The sequence below is a fragment of the Perissodus microlepis genome, chromosome 9, assembly GCF_051167445.1.
Source record: "Perissodus microlepis isolate ML-2025 ecotype Zambia chromosome 9, ASM5116744v1, whole genome shotgun sequence".
In the NCBI taxonomy this organism is placed as follows: Eukaryota; Metazoa; Chordata; class Actinopteri; order Cichliformes; family Cichlidae; genus Perissodus; species Perissodus microlepis.
The window spans coordinates 23,385,990-23,405,107 of record NC_140469.1 but is presented as its reverse complement, the minus strand read 5'-3'; the positions used below and the strand labels follow the sequence as shown (position 1 = coordinate 23,405,107).

The following is a 19,118-nucleotide window of genomic DNA, read 5'->3' as shown; positions in this document are numbered from 1 at the left end:
ACCAAGTGGGGTGAGCAACAAAGAGTCAGACAACAATCACCATACAAGTCAGAAGTCTTCTTCCTGCATGTAAAGGATTTTGACGTCCACCAAAGAGCTTTGGGCTTTCCTCAAAAATGTAAAATTTCTTACAAGTGGGCTTTTAATTTACTCAAGCTTAAAATAAAATGTTGAATGACTGCTTTAATCACACATGGACGATTCACGCATATTTGTGTAGTGACCCGACTACATAAAAAAGTCTATTTTAGGCCAGGAAAATAAAAACATTGCATGCTCTGTCCCTCAAAAAACACAACAAAGACTAATCCTAATCCCTCAGACATATTTTAAACCACTGAAGGCGTGTGAAAATTGGGAAATATCAGTGACAAAGTTGCTAAGTTGGCAAAAATTACATAAAGTGAAGGGTAACAATCACTGCTACTAAGCTCAGTGTCACACCACATTTTGTAAATTGAACCCACATTCTCTGTATGAGGTTATGAACTGCTCTGCTTGGGGTGAGCTTTGAGGAACAACCTGTGTGTGTGACCATCCCAGACGTTTCCTGTAGCGCGGATGTGTTGTGACCTTCAGCCAGAGTGCACGTCTTCAGCCCGATAGGCCTGCACGAGTATCAGCCCAACAGGCCTGAGCTGAGAATGAGACAACAACAGTCCCCGTAACGTGACACCTCAACATCAAGGGAGAGAGGAAATGGGAGATTAGTACTACAGTATCCAGGTAACAGTCATAAACAGTGCCAAAGCACAACTGAACTCGGAGCGAATCAAAGCCCTGGACCGCATAATGATACGCTGACAAAGACCAGCTTTTGTGGTAGTTAACCAACTGAATGGATAAAATTACTCACTGTGTTTGCGTGCTTGCTGTATGTCGTTATGGCTCGTCTGCTAGGCGGAAAGTGAATATTACACCTGCCAGTAGAATCATCCATTCAGCCACTTTTTGGCTACTGATCTGCACTTTGCTTCACAAAATTTCCTTAGCCAACTTCTTCCTTTGATATTCATTCAATTGAAGACTCAAGATTCTTTATTTGTCACGTGCATGGTTATACAGGTATAACACGCAGTGAAATGTGACCTGATACGCTCCTCGACTGTGCAAAGAAAAAAAGAGACAGACAGACAGAACTTTATTTGATATTGAGCAAAAGAAGGACGCGAAGCATCCACAAGACCACATTTCTACACGGATTCCTGGACTAAAGAGACTCAAGCCACATTCTGCACATATTCTGTCTTCAAAATCAAGATATTCTGCACTCATCGAACTCAGCAACTGCATTTCAATGTACACCTACATCATTGCTGAGGCTATAAAAGCAAATCCTGTGATGATGTTCTCCAAAGGCACACAGTGCTCCTTTCAAAACACTCGGAACATGCAGTCTGATGATGGAAAATGTTTGCTTTTAAACCGCTGGAAAAGTGTGAGCCTTAGAAATACATGAGCTGAAGACCGTAGGGCCAGTGTAGTGCGTGCTGTCCAACACAGGTCTCTGAGGAGGGTGACGCAATACAGGACGGGAGGGGATGTTGAGGAGAGAGGAGAGGGGGCTGAAGTATGTTGACTATTACGAGCTGAAACCCCCCCTCCTCCTGCTTCTCCACCACGTCCGCGGCGGTCCCACCCAACGCTGAGGCCCATCTGGAGTGCCTCGTGACCTGGCTGATTAAAAGCAGTTGGGGCCTTCAGTGAGATACGGCCAGTGGAATGTGGAGACTGTAGAAAAGGCCCAGAATAAGTGTGTCTAAGAGGTGTGTAAATTCATAAAAATGTGTATGGGATATTCAATGTGCTCTCTGTGTGTCTATGCATCCATTAGAGCATTTGAATCACACATCTGTGAGCAGCCTTGCGTCCATTAGTGCCAGTCAACAGCAATCAATCAAATCTGAGACGAAGGGGCCCTGAGCTCAGCTGATGGATGGATGCCCCTCTGGGACTGATGGGCTGGCTGAATGGGAGCATCTCTGCACCAGAATCACAGCTCTGTGCCTTACTGTTCCTTGACCCTGTTAGCCTACACATAATGGCTCCTGCACATCCAGTGTTTAGGATTATGCCCATTGACCTCCATCAACAGAAACTAAAAGTCTCCTTCCACATAGACTGAAGTGTTTTTCCTGCCTCTGCCTTCACTTTTTCTACCTAACCATCTGCTCCTCATCCACCCCAGACCTGCCAACCTGGCTTTCTACACCCTTCAAGCCACGACCATTTACTAGCAGCACCCGTTGAGCAGCATCACCCTAGTCGAAATGGAAACCAGGCCGAGAGTCTCATGGCAGCCGCTAGAGCATGATATAACAGCCCAGGGTTGAGCTTTACTGCTCTCGTCCCAATAGGGGCTCCTCCATGCGGTTAATGTCAAGCTTAACATGTGTTTTACGGCTTAATTGAATAATGAAGCGATGAGAGAGGAGGAAAAACCACACGACCGAGATCTGCACCAAAAGGCTGCCAGAGGAGGATTGTGCGGTGAGAGACGAATACTTTGGTTTAAAAGCGGTGTTTTCATAACCGCTGTGGCTGTACGACTTGTCAGCGACACTTTCATTATCTCACTAAAACTGAATCCTGCACAGAGCACCAAAACTGACCACCCCACAGCCCTCTGTCACAGGCCATCCATCAAAGTGATCACAAAAGCAACTGTTTTAAGTCTGCCATTATGATATTTAATTGAATCCATGCTTTCTAATTTAGTTTGCCTAATATAAGTCAATTCAAGCCATGTTTTTCGCTAATGGGGTTTTTTTTACCATCCATTTGGCTGCCTGTTTTCTTCCCGTAACTGTTTGGATTTTTTTCCATCCTATCTGTACACAATTATCGGTGAATAATGAAACAATGAAGCTGCAGGTGTTTCTTTACTTTTCTGGAAACTGGAACACAGAAAACCAAAGCATGTTTCACTCTAATGAAAACATTCCTCATCAGTGTTTCACATAGATTAAAATTTCATTTATGGTAGCAGGATGAAGCCCAATCATGCATTTTTAAATTAAATATTAAATACTGAATAAAGCATATATCATAACAACATAAAACAGAGCTATTCTTCCTGTTAAAAGGGAGTTTTTCCTTCCCACTGTTGCCAAAGCGCTTTATCATAGGGGGTCATATGATTGTTGCGGTTTTCTCTCTTTTCTTTATATTATTGTACGGTCTTTACCTTCCAATATAAAGCACCTAGAGGAAACTGGTATTGTGATTTCATGCTATATAAATAAAATTGGAAAATGTTTAATTAATCAGCTGCCTCTGTGGTAAAAAAATAATACTACTACTAATAATAATAATAAACCATTAAAAAATAATGGTTTGGGCAAGTTGGAATTATTTTCCCTGTTTGTTGTGATCAGTGTTGTGGTCATTACATTAAATAATGTATTATGCACATTACACAGAACGATTTTCTTAAAAGTAATGCAAAAGTTATGTTACTTTCACGTTTCTCCATAGAATGACACAAAAAGCATCGTCTCACAATTACCATTTAACAATATAAACATCTAGGCTACAGTTCCACAAATCAACATAAATCCCTATGCTAATGAGGACATGCATATGATCTTTGTCCTGGTACTTTGGTAAGAACCCAAAGACAACAGCAAAAAGCAAAAATGAAAACCAGCACAGAAAGACTTTAAAGCAATCGCCACAATGATTCGACTTGAATAGGTGGAAATGGAGGCTGCAACCTGATTGTTCATCAGTTTGTTACCTGTTGAAGTTCAGGGTCTGGCTGCTGAGTGAGAAGCAAAAGCATGCCAGCGTAAACAAGAGGGGTCTGCTTAATGTATAACATAAACAACAAAAAAGGAAAAGAAAAATGTGATGTGAAATGCAAAATCCTATTTGATTTTTTGCATGCTATGGTTAAAGAGACTCCAGAGCAAACTGAGGATCGCCCTCACCAGCTGCACTCCATGACACTGGAGTAGGAGTTCATGCAACCAGGATCAAGATACTCTAAGAAAATGACTGTTACTACCAACATCAAGGAACCCAGTAAAACAGCAACCAGGTCAGGCTGCTAGCAGGTGCTACCTGGTTAGCATTTAGCAGCAACTGAAATGTGGGTCACTCTTTTGGACCAAATGGAAAATTTATTTAAAATGCTAAAATTTACCCATCTATCCATTTTCTACCACTTACCTGGTCCAGGTTACAGGGGGGAGCAGTCTAAGCAGAAAAGCCCAGGTTTCCCTCTCCATGGCCGCCTCCACCTCCTCAGAGGAGACATAGAGGCATTCCCAAGCCAACAGAGATATATAATGCCTCACTCATGTCCAGGGTTTTCCAGGACGCATCCTGATCAGATGCCTGAACCACCTAAACTGGCTCATGTTGATGTCGGGGAGTAGCAGCTGTATTCTGAGTCTCTTCAACCTAACTCTGAGGGAGACCTACATTGTGCGTAAAAGAAAGCTTATTTCTGCATCTTCTACCCACAAACTCATCCTTCTAGTGACTACCAGAGCTCGTAGCCACAGGTGAGGATAGCAACTCAGATTAATCAGTAAATTAACAGTTTGCCTTTTGCACTCAGCTCTCTCCCCACCACAACAAACAGGCACACAACCTACACTGCACCAATCCACTTGTCAGTCTCCCTTCACTTGTGAACAAGACACTGAGATGCTTACATTTTTTTCAATTCAATTCAATTTCGATTCAATTTTATTTATATAGGGCCAAATCACAACAAAGTGACTTGCAAAATCTATTTAGGCAGCCATTAATATACCTCAAAGGCCTGGCTAAGTAAACTGTATGGGTGGGAAAACACTACCTCGTATACAATGTACAGTATTCATGTACATATAATAGTCTTTCAACCTGTCATGAAAAACAAGACAACAGTGATGACACTGAGAATACACAGTAACCTGACAGGACAGGAAGTGCTGACTAAGTTGCAGCCTTGTCAGTTTTTACCTCAGCTGACCCTGAACAAATAATAAAACATGTCGCAGCAGCATCTAGTTTGATTTACAGGCTGCAGACACATATCTGGAGTTCCTGGGTTTCCGTGCATTTCACTCTGTCAAGGAACCGGCACCGACTGCAGCCAAACACTGCTGCTGCACGTTTACAATCTGCACGTAAATCCCTAAAATTGAACAATTTCAATGAGAAATAATGTCACACAACAGCGGAATTAAATCACTATTAGGTCAAACACATGCAGGATCATCTGCAGCAACAAAACAACACACAGAGAAGCCATTTGGCAGATGGATCAGGGACTGTGAAGGAGCAGAAGTAAACGCAGCAGGTCTCCGGGCCATGATGGCCACACCCGGGCCCAGCTGGAAACGATAAAGCCTCGTGCTTCTCATCTCTTTCACTCCATCTCTGGTCCTATATTGTTGCCCCTTCTCGCTGCTCCTGACAGCAACTTTAGATCTCAATCTCTAATTTTGTGTCTCTTTCCCTTTGCACTTCCATTCCTTTTGTCTGCTCGCATCGGATGGTTTTCCAATCATCTGTGGGCCCCATATTACAGAGCGGGAGTGTCCACTGCATTCTCCATCACCACAGTAAACACATAGTCAACCAGTGAGCCACCCTCTCTGGCATGCACAGGCCTCTTTAAAAAAAAAAAAAAAGAAAAGAAAACACAGAGCGAGAAACAGATGGATGTCGTTTGCGCGATGAAGACAAACAATGGCAGTGAAATAGATTTCAGACTGCCAAAAAATAGCAAATTTAGCCCCATCTTCCTCTTGTGACCTCCCCTATGACACTGTCAAATTGGTTTTGGTTGCAATTCATCACTGCTGATTAATAAATCAGGGATCAGCCAATCTCTGACATGCTATCAAAGGACCATAGGTGTGGAAGTGCTCTGAATGCTAATGCAGTATCATCTCATCAGCATGAGAACAAAGCTGTGCTCACAGGCTGAGTGATAGAGGACAGAGGGCATCATTATCACTGTAAAGCCTGCACTGTTTGTGCTGCCTGCCAATCACGTGCTCTGGCTTTGGACCGGCAGCCAATTAGCGCTTCGTTTACTGCGATGCCTCAGGGTTGTGTGAGGAAAACACAAAAATATGCTGGGCTCACCATTTTATGGAAGAGGAGAGAAGGAGGACATGGTGGAGGTTTTGATGCTTTAAATTACATACTGAGAGGGGAAAACAATCATCTCAACTTATTCATTTATCCATCTCAGCTAAATCAGCCACTGAGGAACAAGGGTTTCATGGAGAGGGTGACCGACACACACCAGTGATCTATAGATTCTCTGTCAGATGGATTATCACTCCTCCTCTGCCCGTCTTGTATGACGTAACTGCTCTTAGCAGGCTGCCTGAGTTTAAATATACAGTGTGCATTTACAGAAAACAAACCCACACAAATAAAAATCTGTATAATCAGCATTTCTTCTCCATCATATGGGTGATATTAACAACATCACCTCAACAGATCCTGAGGGGCGGGCAAAAAGGCCAGTGTGCAGTGTGTAAACAAAACAACACCTTCTCACAACCACACGATCGCACATACATGCATGCTCACACAGCTCCACCCACTGGCGACGCTCCTCCCAGCCCTGTCTGCATTGCACCAAAGAGAGCTGCATCTTGTCCAAGCAGGTTTTTCACCCAAGCCAAGGAGTCTTAGCAGCATCCAGACACGTCCTATTTGCATCCTGCACTCTGCCTCTAGGAGACTGTTGCTCTTGATTAAACTCAAAAGAAGAAAGGGGTCTACGCTTTCAAGGATGAGGCGTTTGCTGGTTTTGCTGATTTTTTTCAGCTCCACAGAGACCCGTAGAAACAGCATCCCTGTTTGTTTTTACGGCAGCACTAAGTACATATGTCGGCAGGATTATGCGTCTGTGTGGTTGCGTGCGGAGGGGGAGTGAGTGAGGGGGTTATTGTGGCAGTAAGGGGTGAATCAGCATTCTGTTCACGCCGCTTTTCACTACAGCTGCTGAGGACTCAAAACCAAATTTGCGGCAGTTTGATGCAGCAGGAGTAACACCAAAGGATGCAAATGTTTCCTTTCTTGGTATCAGACGTGACCTAATTTTGTGCGAGTACAAAAAAAGTATAAGTCGATTCATGATATTCTGTTACTTTAGGAATGATTTGATGTTGCTAGGCTGTTTAGCTGTGTTTTGTGCTCAAATGAGCACAATTGTGTACCTCCAGCAACAAAACCCTGTTAAAATGCTTCTAGTGTCATCTCCAAGGTCCATGCACCCATAGATAAACTATTTTCACACACAGGGTTTTGTTACAAGCAGTGCCCTTTGCATGTAAACATTAACCAAGTGGCTCCATAGTATAGTGGTTTACACATTTGCCTAACAAGCAAAAGATCCTCGCTTCAGCTCTGGGAGGAGACACGACACATATCCCTTTGGGGTTGTTTCAGGAAGGGCATCCTCTGCTAAATCACACACCCAGAGCTACCTGCTATGGCAACCCCTTGTGAATAAGGAAACAGCCAAAAGTGGCTTATATTTCTAGTATGTAAACATTAACCTGTCTCAGTGGGAGGCATTGCTTAATGGTTTCATGCCTCAGTACGCCCAATGTGGTCCAATACTATAAGTGAGCAGTTTGGGGTTGGAGGTAATCTTCGAAGAATAGCTGAATAGTTTTCAGTGAAAATCATTTTTTTTTACTGGAAATGTCCACTACCACTTGTTGAGCAGCACTTACTGTTGATTAATTATTTATTTAAGTAATAGTTTGAAATATTACCCTTTTAGCCCTAACCTTTTCAAAGCACAAAACTGTCAGTTTCAGCTTGCTCACCTTTATCACACAGAAAAAGCAACATGTTTTACCACTTCAAGTCAATATCTTTCACAGCTCACTGAGCTCAGCGGACTATTGAAACCCCAGCAGAGACTCCTATGGTGGCATGTGGACTGCACTAGGCTAAACACATCACTTTAATACACGATGTTGTCTTCCACAGTGTCTTTTATCCTATCTTCCATCCACAAGATGATTGCCCCTCCATGAGCCGGGATATGCTGGATGTTTCTTCCTATAAAAGGGAGTTTTTCCTTCTCACTGTCTCCAAGTACTTGCTCATAGGTGGTCATCTGATTGTTGGGGTTTTCTCTCTACTTTTGTAGGATCTTTAACTTACAGTATAAAGCGCCTTGAGGTGACTGTTGCTGTGATATTGTGCTATAAAAAAATAAAATTGAAATTAATTGAATTGACATTTATATCAGTTTAGTAAGACAAAAACAAAGCATTTTTCTGGTGTACAGTTCTGCCTGAGTGCTGCTACAGCCTACTACCAGGTATGAATCTTTTCCTTTTCTAGCTCCTTTCATAAACATTAAGTCAGTTAGAGCCATGAAAAATGTTCTCTGCTGGGGATGAGTATGAAAATCCACTCTTACAAAATTATGTGTAGCAGTAATGTCAACAACCCTCCCATCCTCTCTTTTAGTGTTATTATGAATACCAAGTACAGTCAGTCCACCACAGAAGGGCACATTCAAACCAAAAACCTTTGGTTGAACAACATGTTTCCTTCAAATGTGTTGCAATGCTGTGCAGCAGGATTTGAGGATTTGTTTTTTTCTTCTTTCGTGGGAGTGTCAGAAGTGTTACCCAATCGGCAGCGACGTGTATATATATATATATATATATATATATATATATATATAAACCCACAGATATTAACCTAGAAGTAAAGGGGATTTGCTCCCAGTAGCGCCTTGTTTGCATAACTTAAGTGCTGTTTAATTTAATTAAATGTTTTCCTTTTTTTTTTCTTGACACTGAATGCAGCCCAGGTGCTGGAAACCCTAGATACCCCATGATGGAGGTTTTAATTCTTTAAATTACTTACTCAGAGGAAAAAAAATTCTCAAGTTATTCATTATTCTTAGCTAAATGAGCCACTGAGGAACAAGGGTTTCATGGAGAGGGTGACCGACACACACCAGTGATTTATGGATTCTCTGTCAATCAAATCTGTATCACTTCCAAAAAACAGAAATTATATAAAAATCATCAAATACTGAAAATGTCAATATTTTCACATTATTTTCTTCTTCTAGTGTTGATGACAGAATGCTAGAAAGTCTCAGAAAACAAGTGATTAGATGTATCCTCCACCTTATGATCTAAGTTCAAGGAATCAAATCCTTATGAATGACTGATTTTATGCCTGAGACAAGCACATGATCAGACTATGTCATCATGAGTGTTCGGACATTTCAGGCTGAAAAAACGTAGTTGAACAGATAAACAAGTTTCTCTCTCTTTTTTTTTTTACTGACATGCTCAAATTGTCAAGCATAATAGTTCAACATAATTCAAGAGTAAAACCTCAAGCATCAAACCAAATGAGCAGACAACTATGCGCTTCTTCATTAACAAACATAAAGATTTCCCCGAGGAAAATGCATGCCACAGAGGCACATGTGTTAGCATGGGGCTGATTAAAGTTCTGAAGTCTGCTCGGAACTGATTTGAAAGTTTTATGACTCCCCTTCCCTCCCTTTTTCCCGCCTCATCTCACTGCCCCTCGGCTGCTTTCATATGCTAATGGACAGGCAATTGTGCGGGCCAACAGCCTGGAATTCCTCTCCACAAAGGAGAAATGGAGATGGAAGGAGAAAGGAGAGAAAGGGACAGACGGACAGAGAGAAAGACCAGCCGACAGTGGGCCGACACACATCAGACGCTGAAAAGGGGTTTACTGCAAGACCACACGAAGCCAAAAAAAAGGTTTTCTACTCAAGTGTATGCCAGTTTAATTATGTTTAGAGCTATTAACTAATCTGCAGCTTCCTGCTGCCATTAATTAATTAAAACCTCAGCCCCAAGAAGTAGTCAAAGTGCATTAACATACCCAACACCTTGAAATAAACCATCGCATTTAACTTATTATTAATATACACAAGGATCTGCTGTTTAGGAAAATCATTTTACTAATACTACTAAAATACCAATAAAAATACTAATACAGCTTCATGGAGCGCTTGGGAAGCCCTTCCTCTGGTTTTGGGTGTGGTCCATCAATATGGGGATGTCAGAGATGGCTTCCAACACACCAACAAGAAAAGCCATCCCCCCACGTGTACAGCTCAGAGCCAGAGGCATCCAAACAAAGACAGTGCGGATATACACAGCGCCCTTACATCCAGCCACCTCACCAACCCCTTAGAGAAAAGAGAGCAGGTGGGCCAATTAGAGTCCCCAGGGTCCCCCCACCCCCGATGCAAGCAAGGCCCTGTATAATTGCTTTCCTCATCGATGAATTATTAATTCTAGTTGCTCTTTGAGGTCTTTTGACAGCGTAAGGTCGTGACAGTGTGCCCCCATGACACATACACTCTCATGTTTAACCCCCTAGTGCCATGTCAGAAGTACTCCTCAGACCAAAGTGAGGTGAAACATCCAACCAGCCAAGGTGGAACTGATGCTACCTACGACTGGTAGTTGCTTTAGTTTGTATGCATATTAAAAGAGACTTAAACCTAAAGACAAGAGTAACAGTTTTTACTCATAACGAGTTTTTAAAACAGTGAAACTGAAAAAACCTAAAAAAAATAACACTATGCTGTTTGATGAAGTTTTTTTTGTTTTGTTTTTTTATCAACATCAACACATCTGCATGATGCTAATAATCTACCAGTCTGTTAGCCACTATTAGCATAACACAAGCTACAGTAAATCTTTGATTTAACTATTGGAGGTGAGGCTGCTCAGAACAAAAGAAAATTATAATGAAGGGTTTCTTTCTGTTGCCTAATTGGCCTTTGGGGTATAATTATGCATGCGAAGATGACTGAAAAATTAAACCCTGCTTAAAAAATCTGGAAACGATTTTATTACAGTGCTGCATGAAACATATTTGTTGGGCATCAGATTTTTTCTAGTAGTATAAAAAAAACATAATCTCAAAACAACATATATGACCTTGACCTAGAGTCCAATCTGGATGAGGACCCATCGGGTGATCTTTGCATGCAAGTTTGACTAAATCCTTCCCAATACTGTAGGAGGAGTAGCGATGCATGTGAACTGTGGACAGATGGACAGTGGGACACTCCCGGGATACAAATGGGAGTTTGGCCAAAACCAGGATGTGTTTTTTACTGTGAATCTTGCGAGCCACAGAAGGTCTACAGCAGCAGTGATTATGTTCATCTTCAAAAACACTGATACAACTTTATAATCTTCTAACAGCTCTGATAACCAAAGACTCTCTTTCCTTCATCTTGGCTCAAGTGAATCTCAACAGGGCGGGCTTCACGAAGGAGAGTAATCAATCTTGTTTCCATGATAGTTGGACCCCAGGAAGCCAATTGTAACATGAAAATAAAATGTGATTAATTGGCCTAGTCCTAGTTGGAGTTAAGGTGCATTGTTTGGTGAAAAAAATTGGCATTCGTGGAATAAAAACAGCAAACAACCATAGTTCTGCTGGAGAAATTCTATTTCTAAATGTCCTTCACAAAGGTTACAGCACTTGTACAAAGGTCCAAGTAATGGCCTCTCAGGAGGTTTTCATATACATAACACTCCAGTAATAAGTAATATATGGAAACAAAAAGAACCAAAAGTAGGCTATATTACCAGCTACTCTCACTGTCACACAGCTGGTCAACTGTTGGTTTCAGAGGGTTACAGATGTCGCTCCAATGCAGTATAGAGGGGAGGTTGAAGGAGTTTCCAAAATTATGAGTAGATCTAACAGCTTTAACTTAACCCCATCTGGTGCCTGAAAAACTTTCTTTCACTTCTTTATTTAGACATGCGGCTGATAAAACACAATGTTTAAACAACACGACATTAATTTCAAGTGTTATCTGATGTATAAGTGTTTAATTCAAACCTGTTTAGAATAAAGTAATCCCCCAACCAAATAATAACTTTGAGATAGTCTTTGATTATTTGTTTAACTTGAATATTAATAGCGCCGGGGCCTCACAGTTATTGGTGGCAGTGTTGTTGATTCCCTGGCCTCTCTCTCGTAGTTTCACACCAGGTGTGAGCCTGTAAATATTTTATGGAGCCTCGGTGCTGTGCTACTGGCACACAAAGGCTGTTTTCAGCGCCCTGGACAGCAGCGGCTCTCTGGAAACAGAGGCCTATCAGTTCGGCTTGGGACGCAAACAATTTTCAGCGCAGCTAAAATTAAATTAGGGGAAGGGGCAAGCCAGAGAGCAGAGCTGCCACATTGCTCAACACGGCAAGACTTCTTTAGTCCTCACATCAGGCATTCCATGGCAAAATGAAAAAAGGGAGAGGGGAAAAATGCATGAAACAATGAGCTGTCTGTGTGGGTATCCAGTGAAAAAGCCTAAGAGGCATGTCAGAGATATGAAGGGTTTGTTATGGTGCCAAGTTGACTTCTCTGCATGTAAAGACAGATGGATCCAAACTAGATAACACAGAAAACAGCATTGTATGGACGAGACATCCATATTCATATACTTGGATGTCCTGGCGCTTACATCATTCTCTCAACATAGGACGACTTCACCCTTTACTAGACATCCCACCCCCATTAAAGAGTAAAAGTACAACTTCCTCTAGATTTCAGCAGCCAGGCTTTGATCCTAAGCTAACCCGATAAGTTTATTCTTCACTTCTGAACACCAATCAAGAGTATTTTTTGCATTTACAAATGAGCCCGAATCGATGTTGGGCGATATGTTGAAGCCGGCCACCGCCCAACGGTAACTGCCGATAGAGCTGGCAGCACACAGACGCAGCTAAACACCTGGCATGTGCTCTCAGATAGCTTGTAAGCTCAGTCTGCATGATAACGTTGCCATAAATTTGGAAAATGCCTGTTTCATTTGCTGCTTCAAGCTAAATTTAAAAAAAAAACACGTATCAAAAAAAAGTTGTTCAGCATTTTTTCAGTCTTTTTCTATAATTTTAAGGTTATTTTGCTTTCCCCAATAGCTATATAACAGTGATATTCACATTATCCCAACACCTTTGCTTTAAAATATGTGCAGCATTATCTTTCCACCTGAATTTATAGAATCAACAAAAATTTAATTTAAAAAAATGCAAACCAATGCAAGAAAACAACCATCATCATAGCTAGCCAAACACTAATTGATGCAAAAAATGTACCACTGCTCCCAACTGGGTCAGTATTTCTCTTATCGCTCTTATCGTATTCAATCTAGTTTCTCCTCCACAGTCCTTCCAGTAAGTTGTGCTGGACAGAGAATACTTCTTATTAAATCACTTCGTAAGACTGATTTTATAAAATCAAGTTTAGCGTCGAGCCACCTGAGGCTACACGAGGCACTCTGTCTGCAAGAACGGGGACACTCAGAGGTCAGCATGCCAAGCACTCCACAGTCTCTAATTCCACACTGCACTTCTGAATGAATGCTGGCTATTAATACCCGAAATGTCAGGGATGCCTTTGCTGGAGAACTCCAGAGAGAAACAGGGGCCAGGGAGGAAGGCGAGTTCGTAAAGAAGAGTAAGGAGAGGTGACTGATATCTGCAGGTCAAAGTAATGCTGCTGCATGATTGCTGCAATAGGAATGACTCGCGTAAGGGAACTATGTTAGTCTGATAGCTAAAAACAGCCTTACAGCAAGATGGCTCTAAATATTGTTATAATACCAAAAAAAAAGAAAAGAAAAGACTGACCTGATTGCTCCAGGCGCAGTACAGATCACAGATCAACCTCCAGTTGTTGTTAATCATACAGTCGAGAACTTTAAGATGAGCCATTATCACTGAAGAAACATGAGCCGCCCAGACACCTGCCCCTCAGCTGTGTGTACCATACCCCGCTGTGCCCAGCGGCACCCTGCTGGCACCGTCGCTACTTCTTCTCCACCCCGGAGAGGCGAGTGCGAGGAGGCGAGAGAGAAGCATCAGCAGAAGGGTACGTCCACGTGCCCATCTGCAAGCCCAGCAGGTACCCTGTCAGCTGTGGCCATCGCCCCAGACACGCTTAATGAACAATATGTTAATGATTCAGGCTGCACAGAAACTCGGGGGATTATCTTAGCATTTAAAAGAAAGAAAAAAGAGAGAGGAGTGGGAGAAAAGAGTTAACAGCATGCTGACCGGCGGCGGCGACGCCTAAAAGACAACGCAGAAGGATTCGCCTCTCCTTGCTATGCGCCTCTGCGTTTTGCTAGGCTCTTTTTGATGTTCTCTGTCTCTCTTCCAGGCTGGCTGTGCCTCCCGGTGCTCGTCTCTGCAGTGGTACCAGGCACAGGCAGCTTGAGATTGAGAGCGGCACAGGATCACTCTTAATCTACATGCATCAGGCCACAATGCAGGACAACCAAATGACTACCCTCCTCTCTTCCTCTGCCTCCTTAAAAGTCTCTGTCTTTGACTTGATCCATATCTTCCTCTGCAGTCTCATACTGAAGCTCAATTAAATGCTTGTAATACCTAAACGGGGCTCAAGATATCCTGCAAGAAGGTATAGTAGGGAGGCGCTATGCAGGCGCTCTGCCTCAATCTGAAAACCTGAGTGATGCTGCACTTTGCCGGCAATGCGGGACGCTGTGCAGCCTGAGTTATTTATTTCATTACTCTGCAAAAAACTCTTCAGACTCCCTGACAAAAGGCAGGAGCCGTGCCGCAGCCCCCACCATCACAGAGCAAAGTCCCACCTTGCGCTCTTAAGTAAATGAGCGTCCAGTTTAAGACTTCCTCTTGCTGTGGGATATCAAAGAAATCAAGCTTTTAAAAGAAAGAAAAAGTATGCAGTGAATCATTTTAATATGTGAGAAGACAGAATCTGCAAACTACTGGATGCCAGTAAACAGCTGCCTGGGACTACTTATGTTTCTTCCACTCCTTTGATGCTCTATGACGTCCAGATGCTTGTGACTGTGGCAGCCTGCTTCATCAGGGAGACGCATTAAATCCACTTCAAATGAGAAACACCATAACTACAAAACAGCCTGAGGTGGGATTTAAAATATTCATACATTTTTAATAAAAGCTTCTGTTTTTTTCCTTTTCTAAAGATTGCAAAGCCTGAGCAGGAATTATAATTAAACATGTGTAAAATTCAGAATATGTAATCCATAAAATTATCGTGCCCTCATCTGAAAATGTTCAACTTTTGAGTGACATCTGCACACACAAGGGGACAACAGTGAACTGGCACCAACAGCAGCAGCAGTACTCCTTTCATATTTTTAAAAGAAGAGTGAGACAGCTTGAGTAATCATGCAGACATGAGACTGTGTCAGGTCAGGAGGCTACAAACACAGTCTGGCCCAAAAGGTCAGCCAAGTCCCCACACTCGACCGGAGACCAGACATGGCTACCCAAAACTCAGTGCTCACCAGCTCGGAAGATGAACACTCACTGGCTCTTCTCTGCTTTTTCCTCTGGGCTGTAGTGCTATTTACCCACCTAGATTGCTCTGATATGAGTTTCCCTTTTTCAGGGATATCATCTATAGAGATGTCCACTAAACTTAATTAAAGGGGTGTTCACTGTGGGAGTTTGTGGTGAGCAATTTCATATAGGAACTATTTTCATTCTATCAAACTACAAAATCAACCTGTACCACAGTGCAGACACAGTAAGTACCTGAAACTGCAGTTCCTCACCTGGCCACTTGAGGCTTGCTTCAGTCACTATGGTCTCACATGTTAAAATGCTCAACGTTACACCAAAGCATGCTTATTATAGCCTAGTACGAAAAACTGTTTAGATCTATATGGATAACAACTAACAACTATGCAACATGTAAATTTACTTATAATAATCCATGTGGATTTTAAGCCTAGCTTTAAGCATTTATAAAGTGTGGCCAGTGTGTGCAAACACAGTGTCCTAGGTCTCAGTACACTGTGTTTGCACAGTCTGTGCCTTTTAGAGAATTTTATTGTAATTATGTGACAAACATTACAGCTTATTGAGTCGTAACATTCATCCAAAAAATTTTGCTTCAGTTCCCGTGAATTTCTTAGTCTGTTACTTACCATTAATGACCTATATCTGTGTCTATACACTGCACCCGTACTATTTATAAATGTACATTTTTAACCAGTTGCAGTGACTCTAGTAGTTAACTTAGTACCTCACCCTCTCATCCAAATATGGTCACTTTCAGAACAAAAAGCTAATATGTAAATAAGGATGAAGTCACAGTGGCTATCTCTATCTTTTATAGGCAGTCGATGGCATATAGCTGTGAGGAGAGGCTGACATTCATGGGAGTGACAAGATGTAAATGTACATGTTTGGTGTGAAGCCTGCAGACTGGAATTAAAACATGCATATTTGATTTTACTGTGAAATTGCTTCTTTAAACTTACAGCTAGCTTATGTCGGCACCAAATATGTCTGATTAGCTTAAAAAAATAACCAAATGGGTGGAGGGGGCTTCTGTCAAGATGCTCAGCAAGACAAGCCAAAATATCACATAGAATAAGTCAAAACATGATGTCAGTCAAACCGTCCAGCTGTCTGCAGACTTCCTGGCGAGATTAAGCGCGTCAAAGCCGATGTTTTGACATCTTACATTTAAAACAAAACACAACAAAATGCTTAAGAAGTCAGGGGGATTAATACAAGCAAATCTTCCACCAATATCTTCAACAAGGACTCACTGTTCCCACAATATCTAAATCTAGGCCAGGCAATTCTAATAAAGTGTGTCATTCCTTGGCGATGTTTCAAAAAAGTGAAATTACCTCTTAAAAGGCATCAAAATGTTTCTGAAAAATATTCTGAAAGCCGTTTGTGAGAGAGGACTTTGCATCAGTTCAGTTTTCCTTATAATAGCAGAATTTGTTTTAGATTTCTGGAAATTAAAGACATCACGTTAGTCCAAATTATCTCATGCTGGAATAATTTAAAGCATAAAATGATGAATTACTGACACACAACTGTCTAAATAACATCTAGACAGTAAACCGCTGTGACATCATGCAGCACCATGTGGCTCCAAAACTCCCTCCGTCACACGCCAGGAATAGTCCAGTAAAGAGCAAAAGCATGTGCCCTCCCCCGACGATGAAGCCAATATAATCCAATCAATTGTGAGTTATGGATCTCGTGGCGCTCTCACGCAGGCAGTGCCACACGACCTCGCGTTCAAAACAACACACAGCGCATGTGTGTTCCACGGATGTCCACGTTACCTCAGTTCACTGACGGAAAATAGATGAGGCCATCAGGAAGAGAACGCCATGAAAGTCACAAAAGGACACAAGGCTTATTGAGGCAGCAGATGGATGAGGTGGGTTATTAACATCAGTAGAGAAGAGTTAATACACATCAAAATTAGCATTTTTATTCAGTCCAAATCCATCCAGATAGCTAATTTTTATAACTGCTAAACAGAAAATGCAGGTAAAGAAATCCCAAGGAAGTGGAGCGGGTGATCCGCTAAGAGGAAAGTAGGTGGAAGTGCCTTTAGTCAAGAAACTAAACCCACCTCCCCCCCAAAAAACCATTGCGCTATGTGTCATTAATTTGTGTATGTGAGTGATATTTGAAAACTGTACTTTATGTGTTCAAACTCAAACCTCAGACGCCAGCATGCTGGCTCAGGTTTAGTTCTGCTTGGACCAAGATGACAGTAAGAAAGTCGTTATTGAACAAGAAGGCTACAACAAATTAAGCCATTTGGTAACCTTAGTTTCAAGAAGCCAAACAAGAAAAAACAGCTGCAAATCAATTTGTTTTGTTAAGCTCTTTCAAAAGTTATTGAGTTATTGTGTTAAATAAACATGACGTCAATGGTGACCAGAATAATCTGATTATGACTTGTGCTGTGAGACATTAATAAGTCTAGAAAAGCACTGCCTAAATGCAGCCGATTTTACCCTGTGTAATGACTTCAGACTGCTTGTTCTTTCAACCTAACGTTTTAAGACTAATTTAGAAACACATTTGCTATTGTTTGTTTGTATAATGTGCAAAATGGTTTCATTGATTATTATTACATTTTTGTCAAAACAAATAGCTGATCAATCCACTATCTTGTTACCTAAAAATCCATCCAGCTGTCCTCTTTCCCTTTCTGAAGCCAGGTCATGGTGGCAGCAAGCTTAGCAGGGTATTCCCCAGCAACACTTTCCAGTTCCACCAGGGGAACTTGAGGCGTTCTCAGGTCAAATGAGATATATATATATATATATATATATATATATATATATAATCTCTTCAGTAGGCTCTTCAGTAGGGCGTGCCTGGAAAACTTCCAAAAGGAGGTGCCCAGGAGGCATCCAAACCAGATGCCTTAACCACCTTACTATCTCCTTTCAACATGAAGGAGCAGGGGCTCTGCTCTGAGACTTCTATCTGACCTCCCCACCCTGTCTCTAAGGCAGAGGCTAGCCACACTTCGGACCTTTGTATTTGCAACTTCATGCTTTCGGTCATCACTCAGCTCTCACAAACATAAGTGACGGCTGGAACATAGACGCTCTGGTAAAATCGAAAAAGACACGTTCCGCTCAATCCTCTCTTGACTAAAACAGTCCGGTACAATGCTTTTATTATTGATGACATTACACCAATCCGCCAGCCCAGCTCGTGCTCCACCTTTTCATCAGTCATGACTAAGGCATCCCCAGCAGCCAAAAGGTCATTCCCAGCTCCTTCACCTGGGGATGCCACAACCCAGTGGGACCACTTTTTTCCACCAAAGACCCATGGTCTAAAAGGTTCCCGTGTGGCCTAGCTCTGATTAAAATTATATTTAAGGCTTCAACAAACCAAAAACATCCCATATTTCCCCAACTGTAAATTAGAGTATTAAATCGCAGAGGTTTTCTAGCATTAACTGTTAGCTTGCCATTTAGTAACTGTGGTCAAGAGTTTCTACCAGCAGCATGCATCCCGACAGTCTGGCAGGCCTGATCACCTGCAACAATAACTCAAAAGAACTATAAAGAAACTTTAAAAAAAACATAGAAAACAACAGGCAAATATTATGACTCCATATTTATTTGCCTGTTCAGTTGACATGCTTCCATGTCTCTCCTCTCACCCACCATGTGCATGCAGAGCAGCACTTGCACAGCTCACCTATTTGTCTTGTGTCACTCAGTTAGCATTATAGCAGATCGAGAGCGCTCCAGTATGTGCAACATTAAATATACTCACACTGACCTCACCAGTTCCACTTAT

The 19,118-nt window shown here is 41.9% G+C and overlaps 1 protein-coding gene across 2 annotated transcripts in view; it reads right to left on the bottom strand.

Moving 5' to 3' along the window:
- arhgap21a (Rho GTPase activating protein 21a) overlaps nucleotides 1-19,118 on the bottom strand; it is a 103,574-nt gene that overhangs the window by 78,593 nt on the left and 5,863 nt on the right. The window contains exon 1 of one of the 2 annotated variants that reach the window (XM_084939722.1): nucleotides 13,644-14,494. The exons of the other annotated variant lie outside the window; for it this stretch is intronic. Coding sequence (XP_084795848.1) covers nucleotides 13,644-13,727 — 84 coding nt within the window. The 5' untranslated portion in view covers nucleotides 13,728-14,494. Of the gene's footprint in view, nucleotides 1-13,643; nucleotides 14,495-19,118 lie in introns of those variants that run through there. 2 annotated transcript variants of the gene reach the window in all.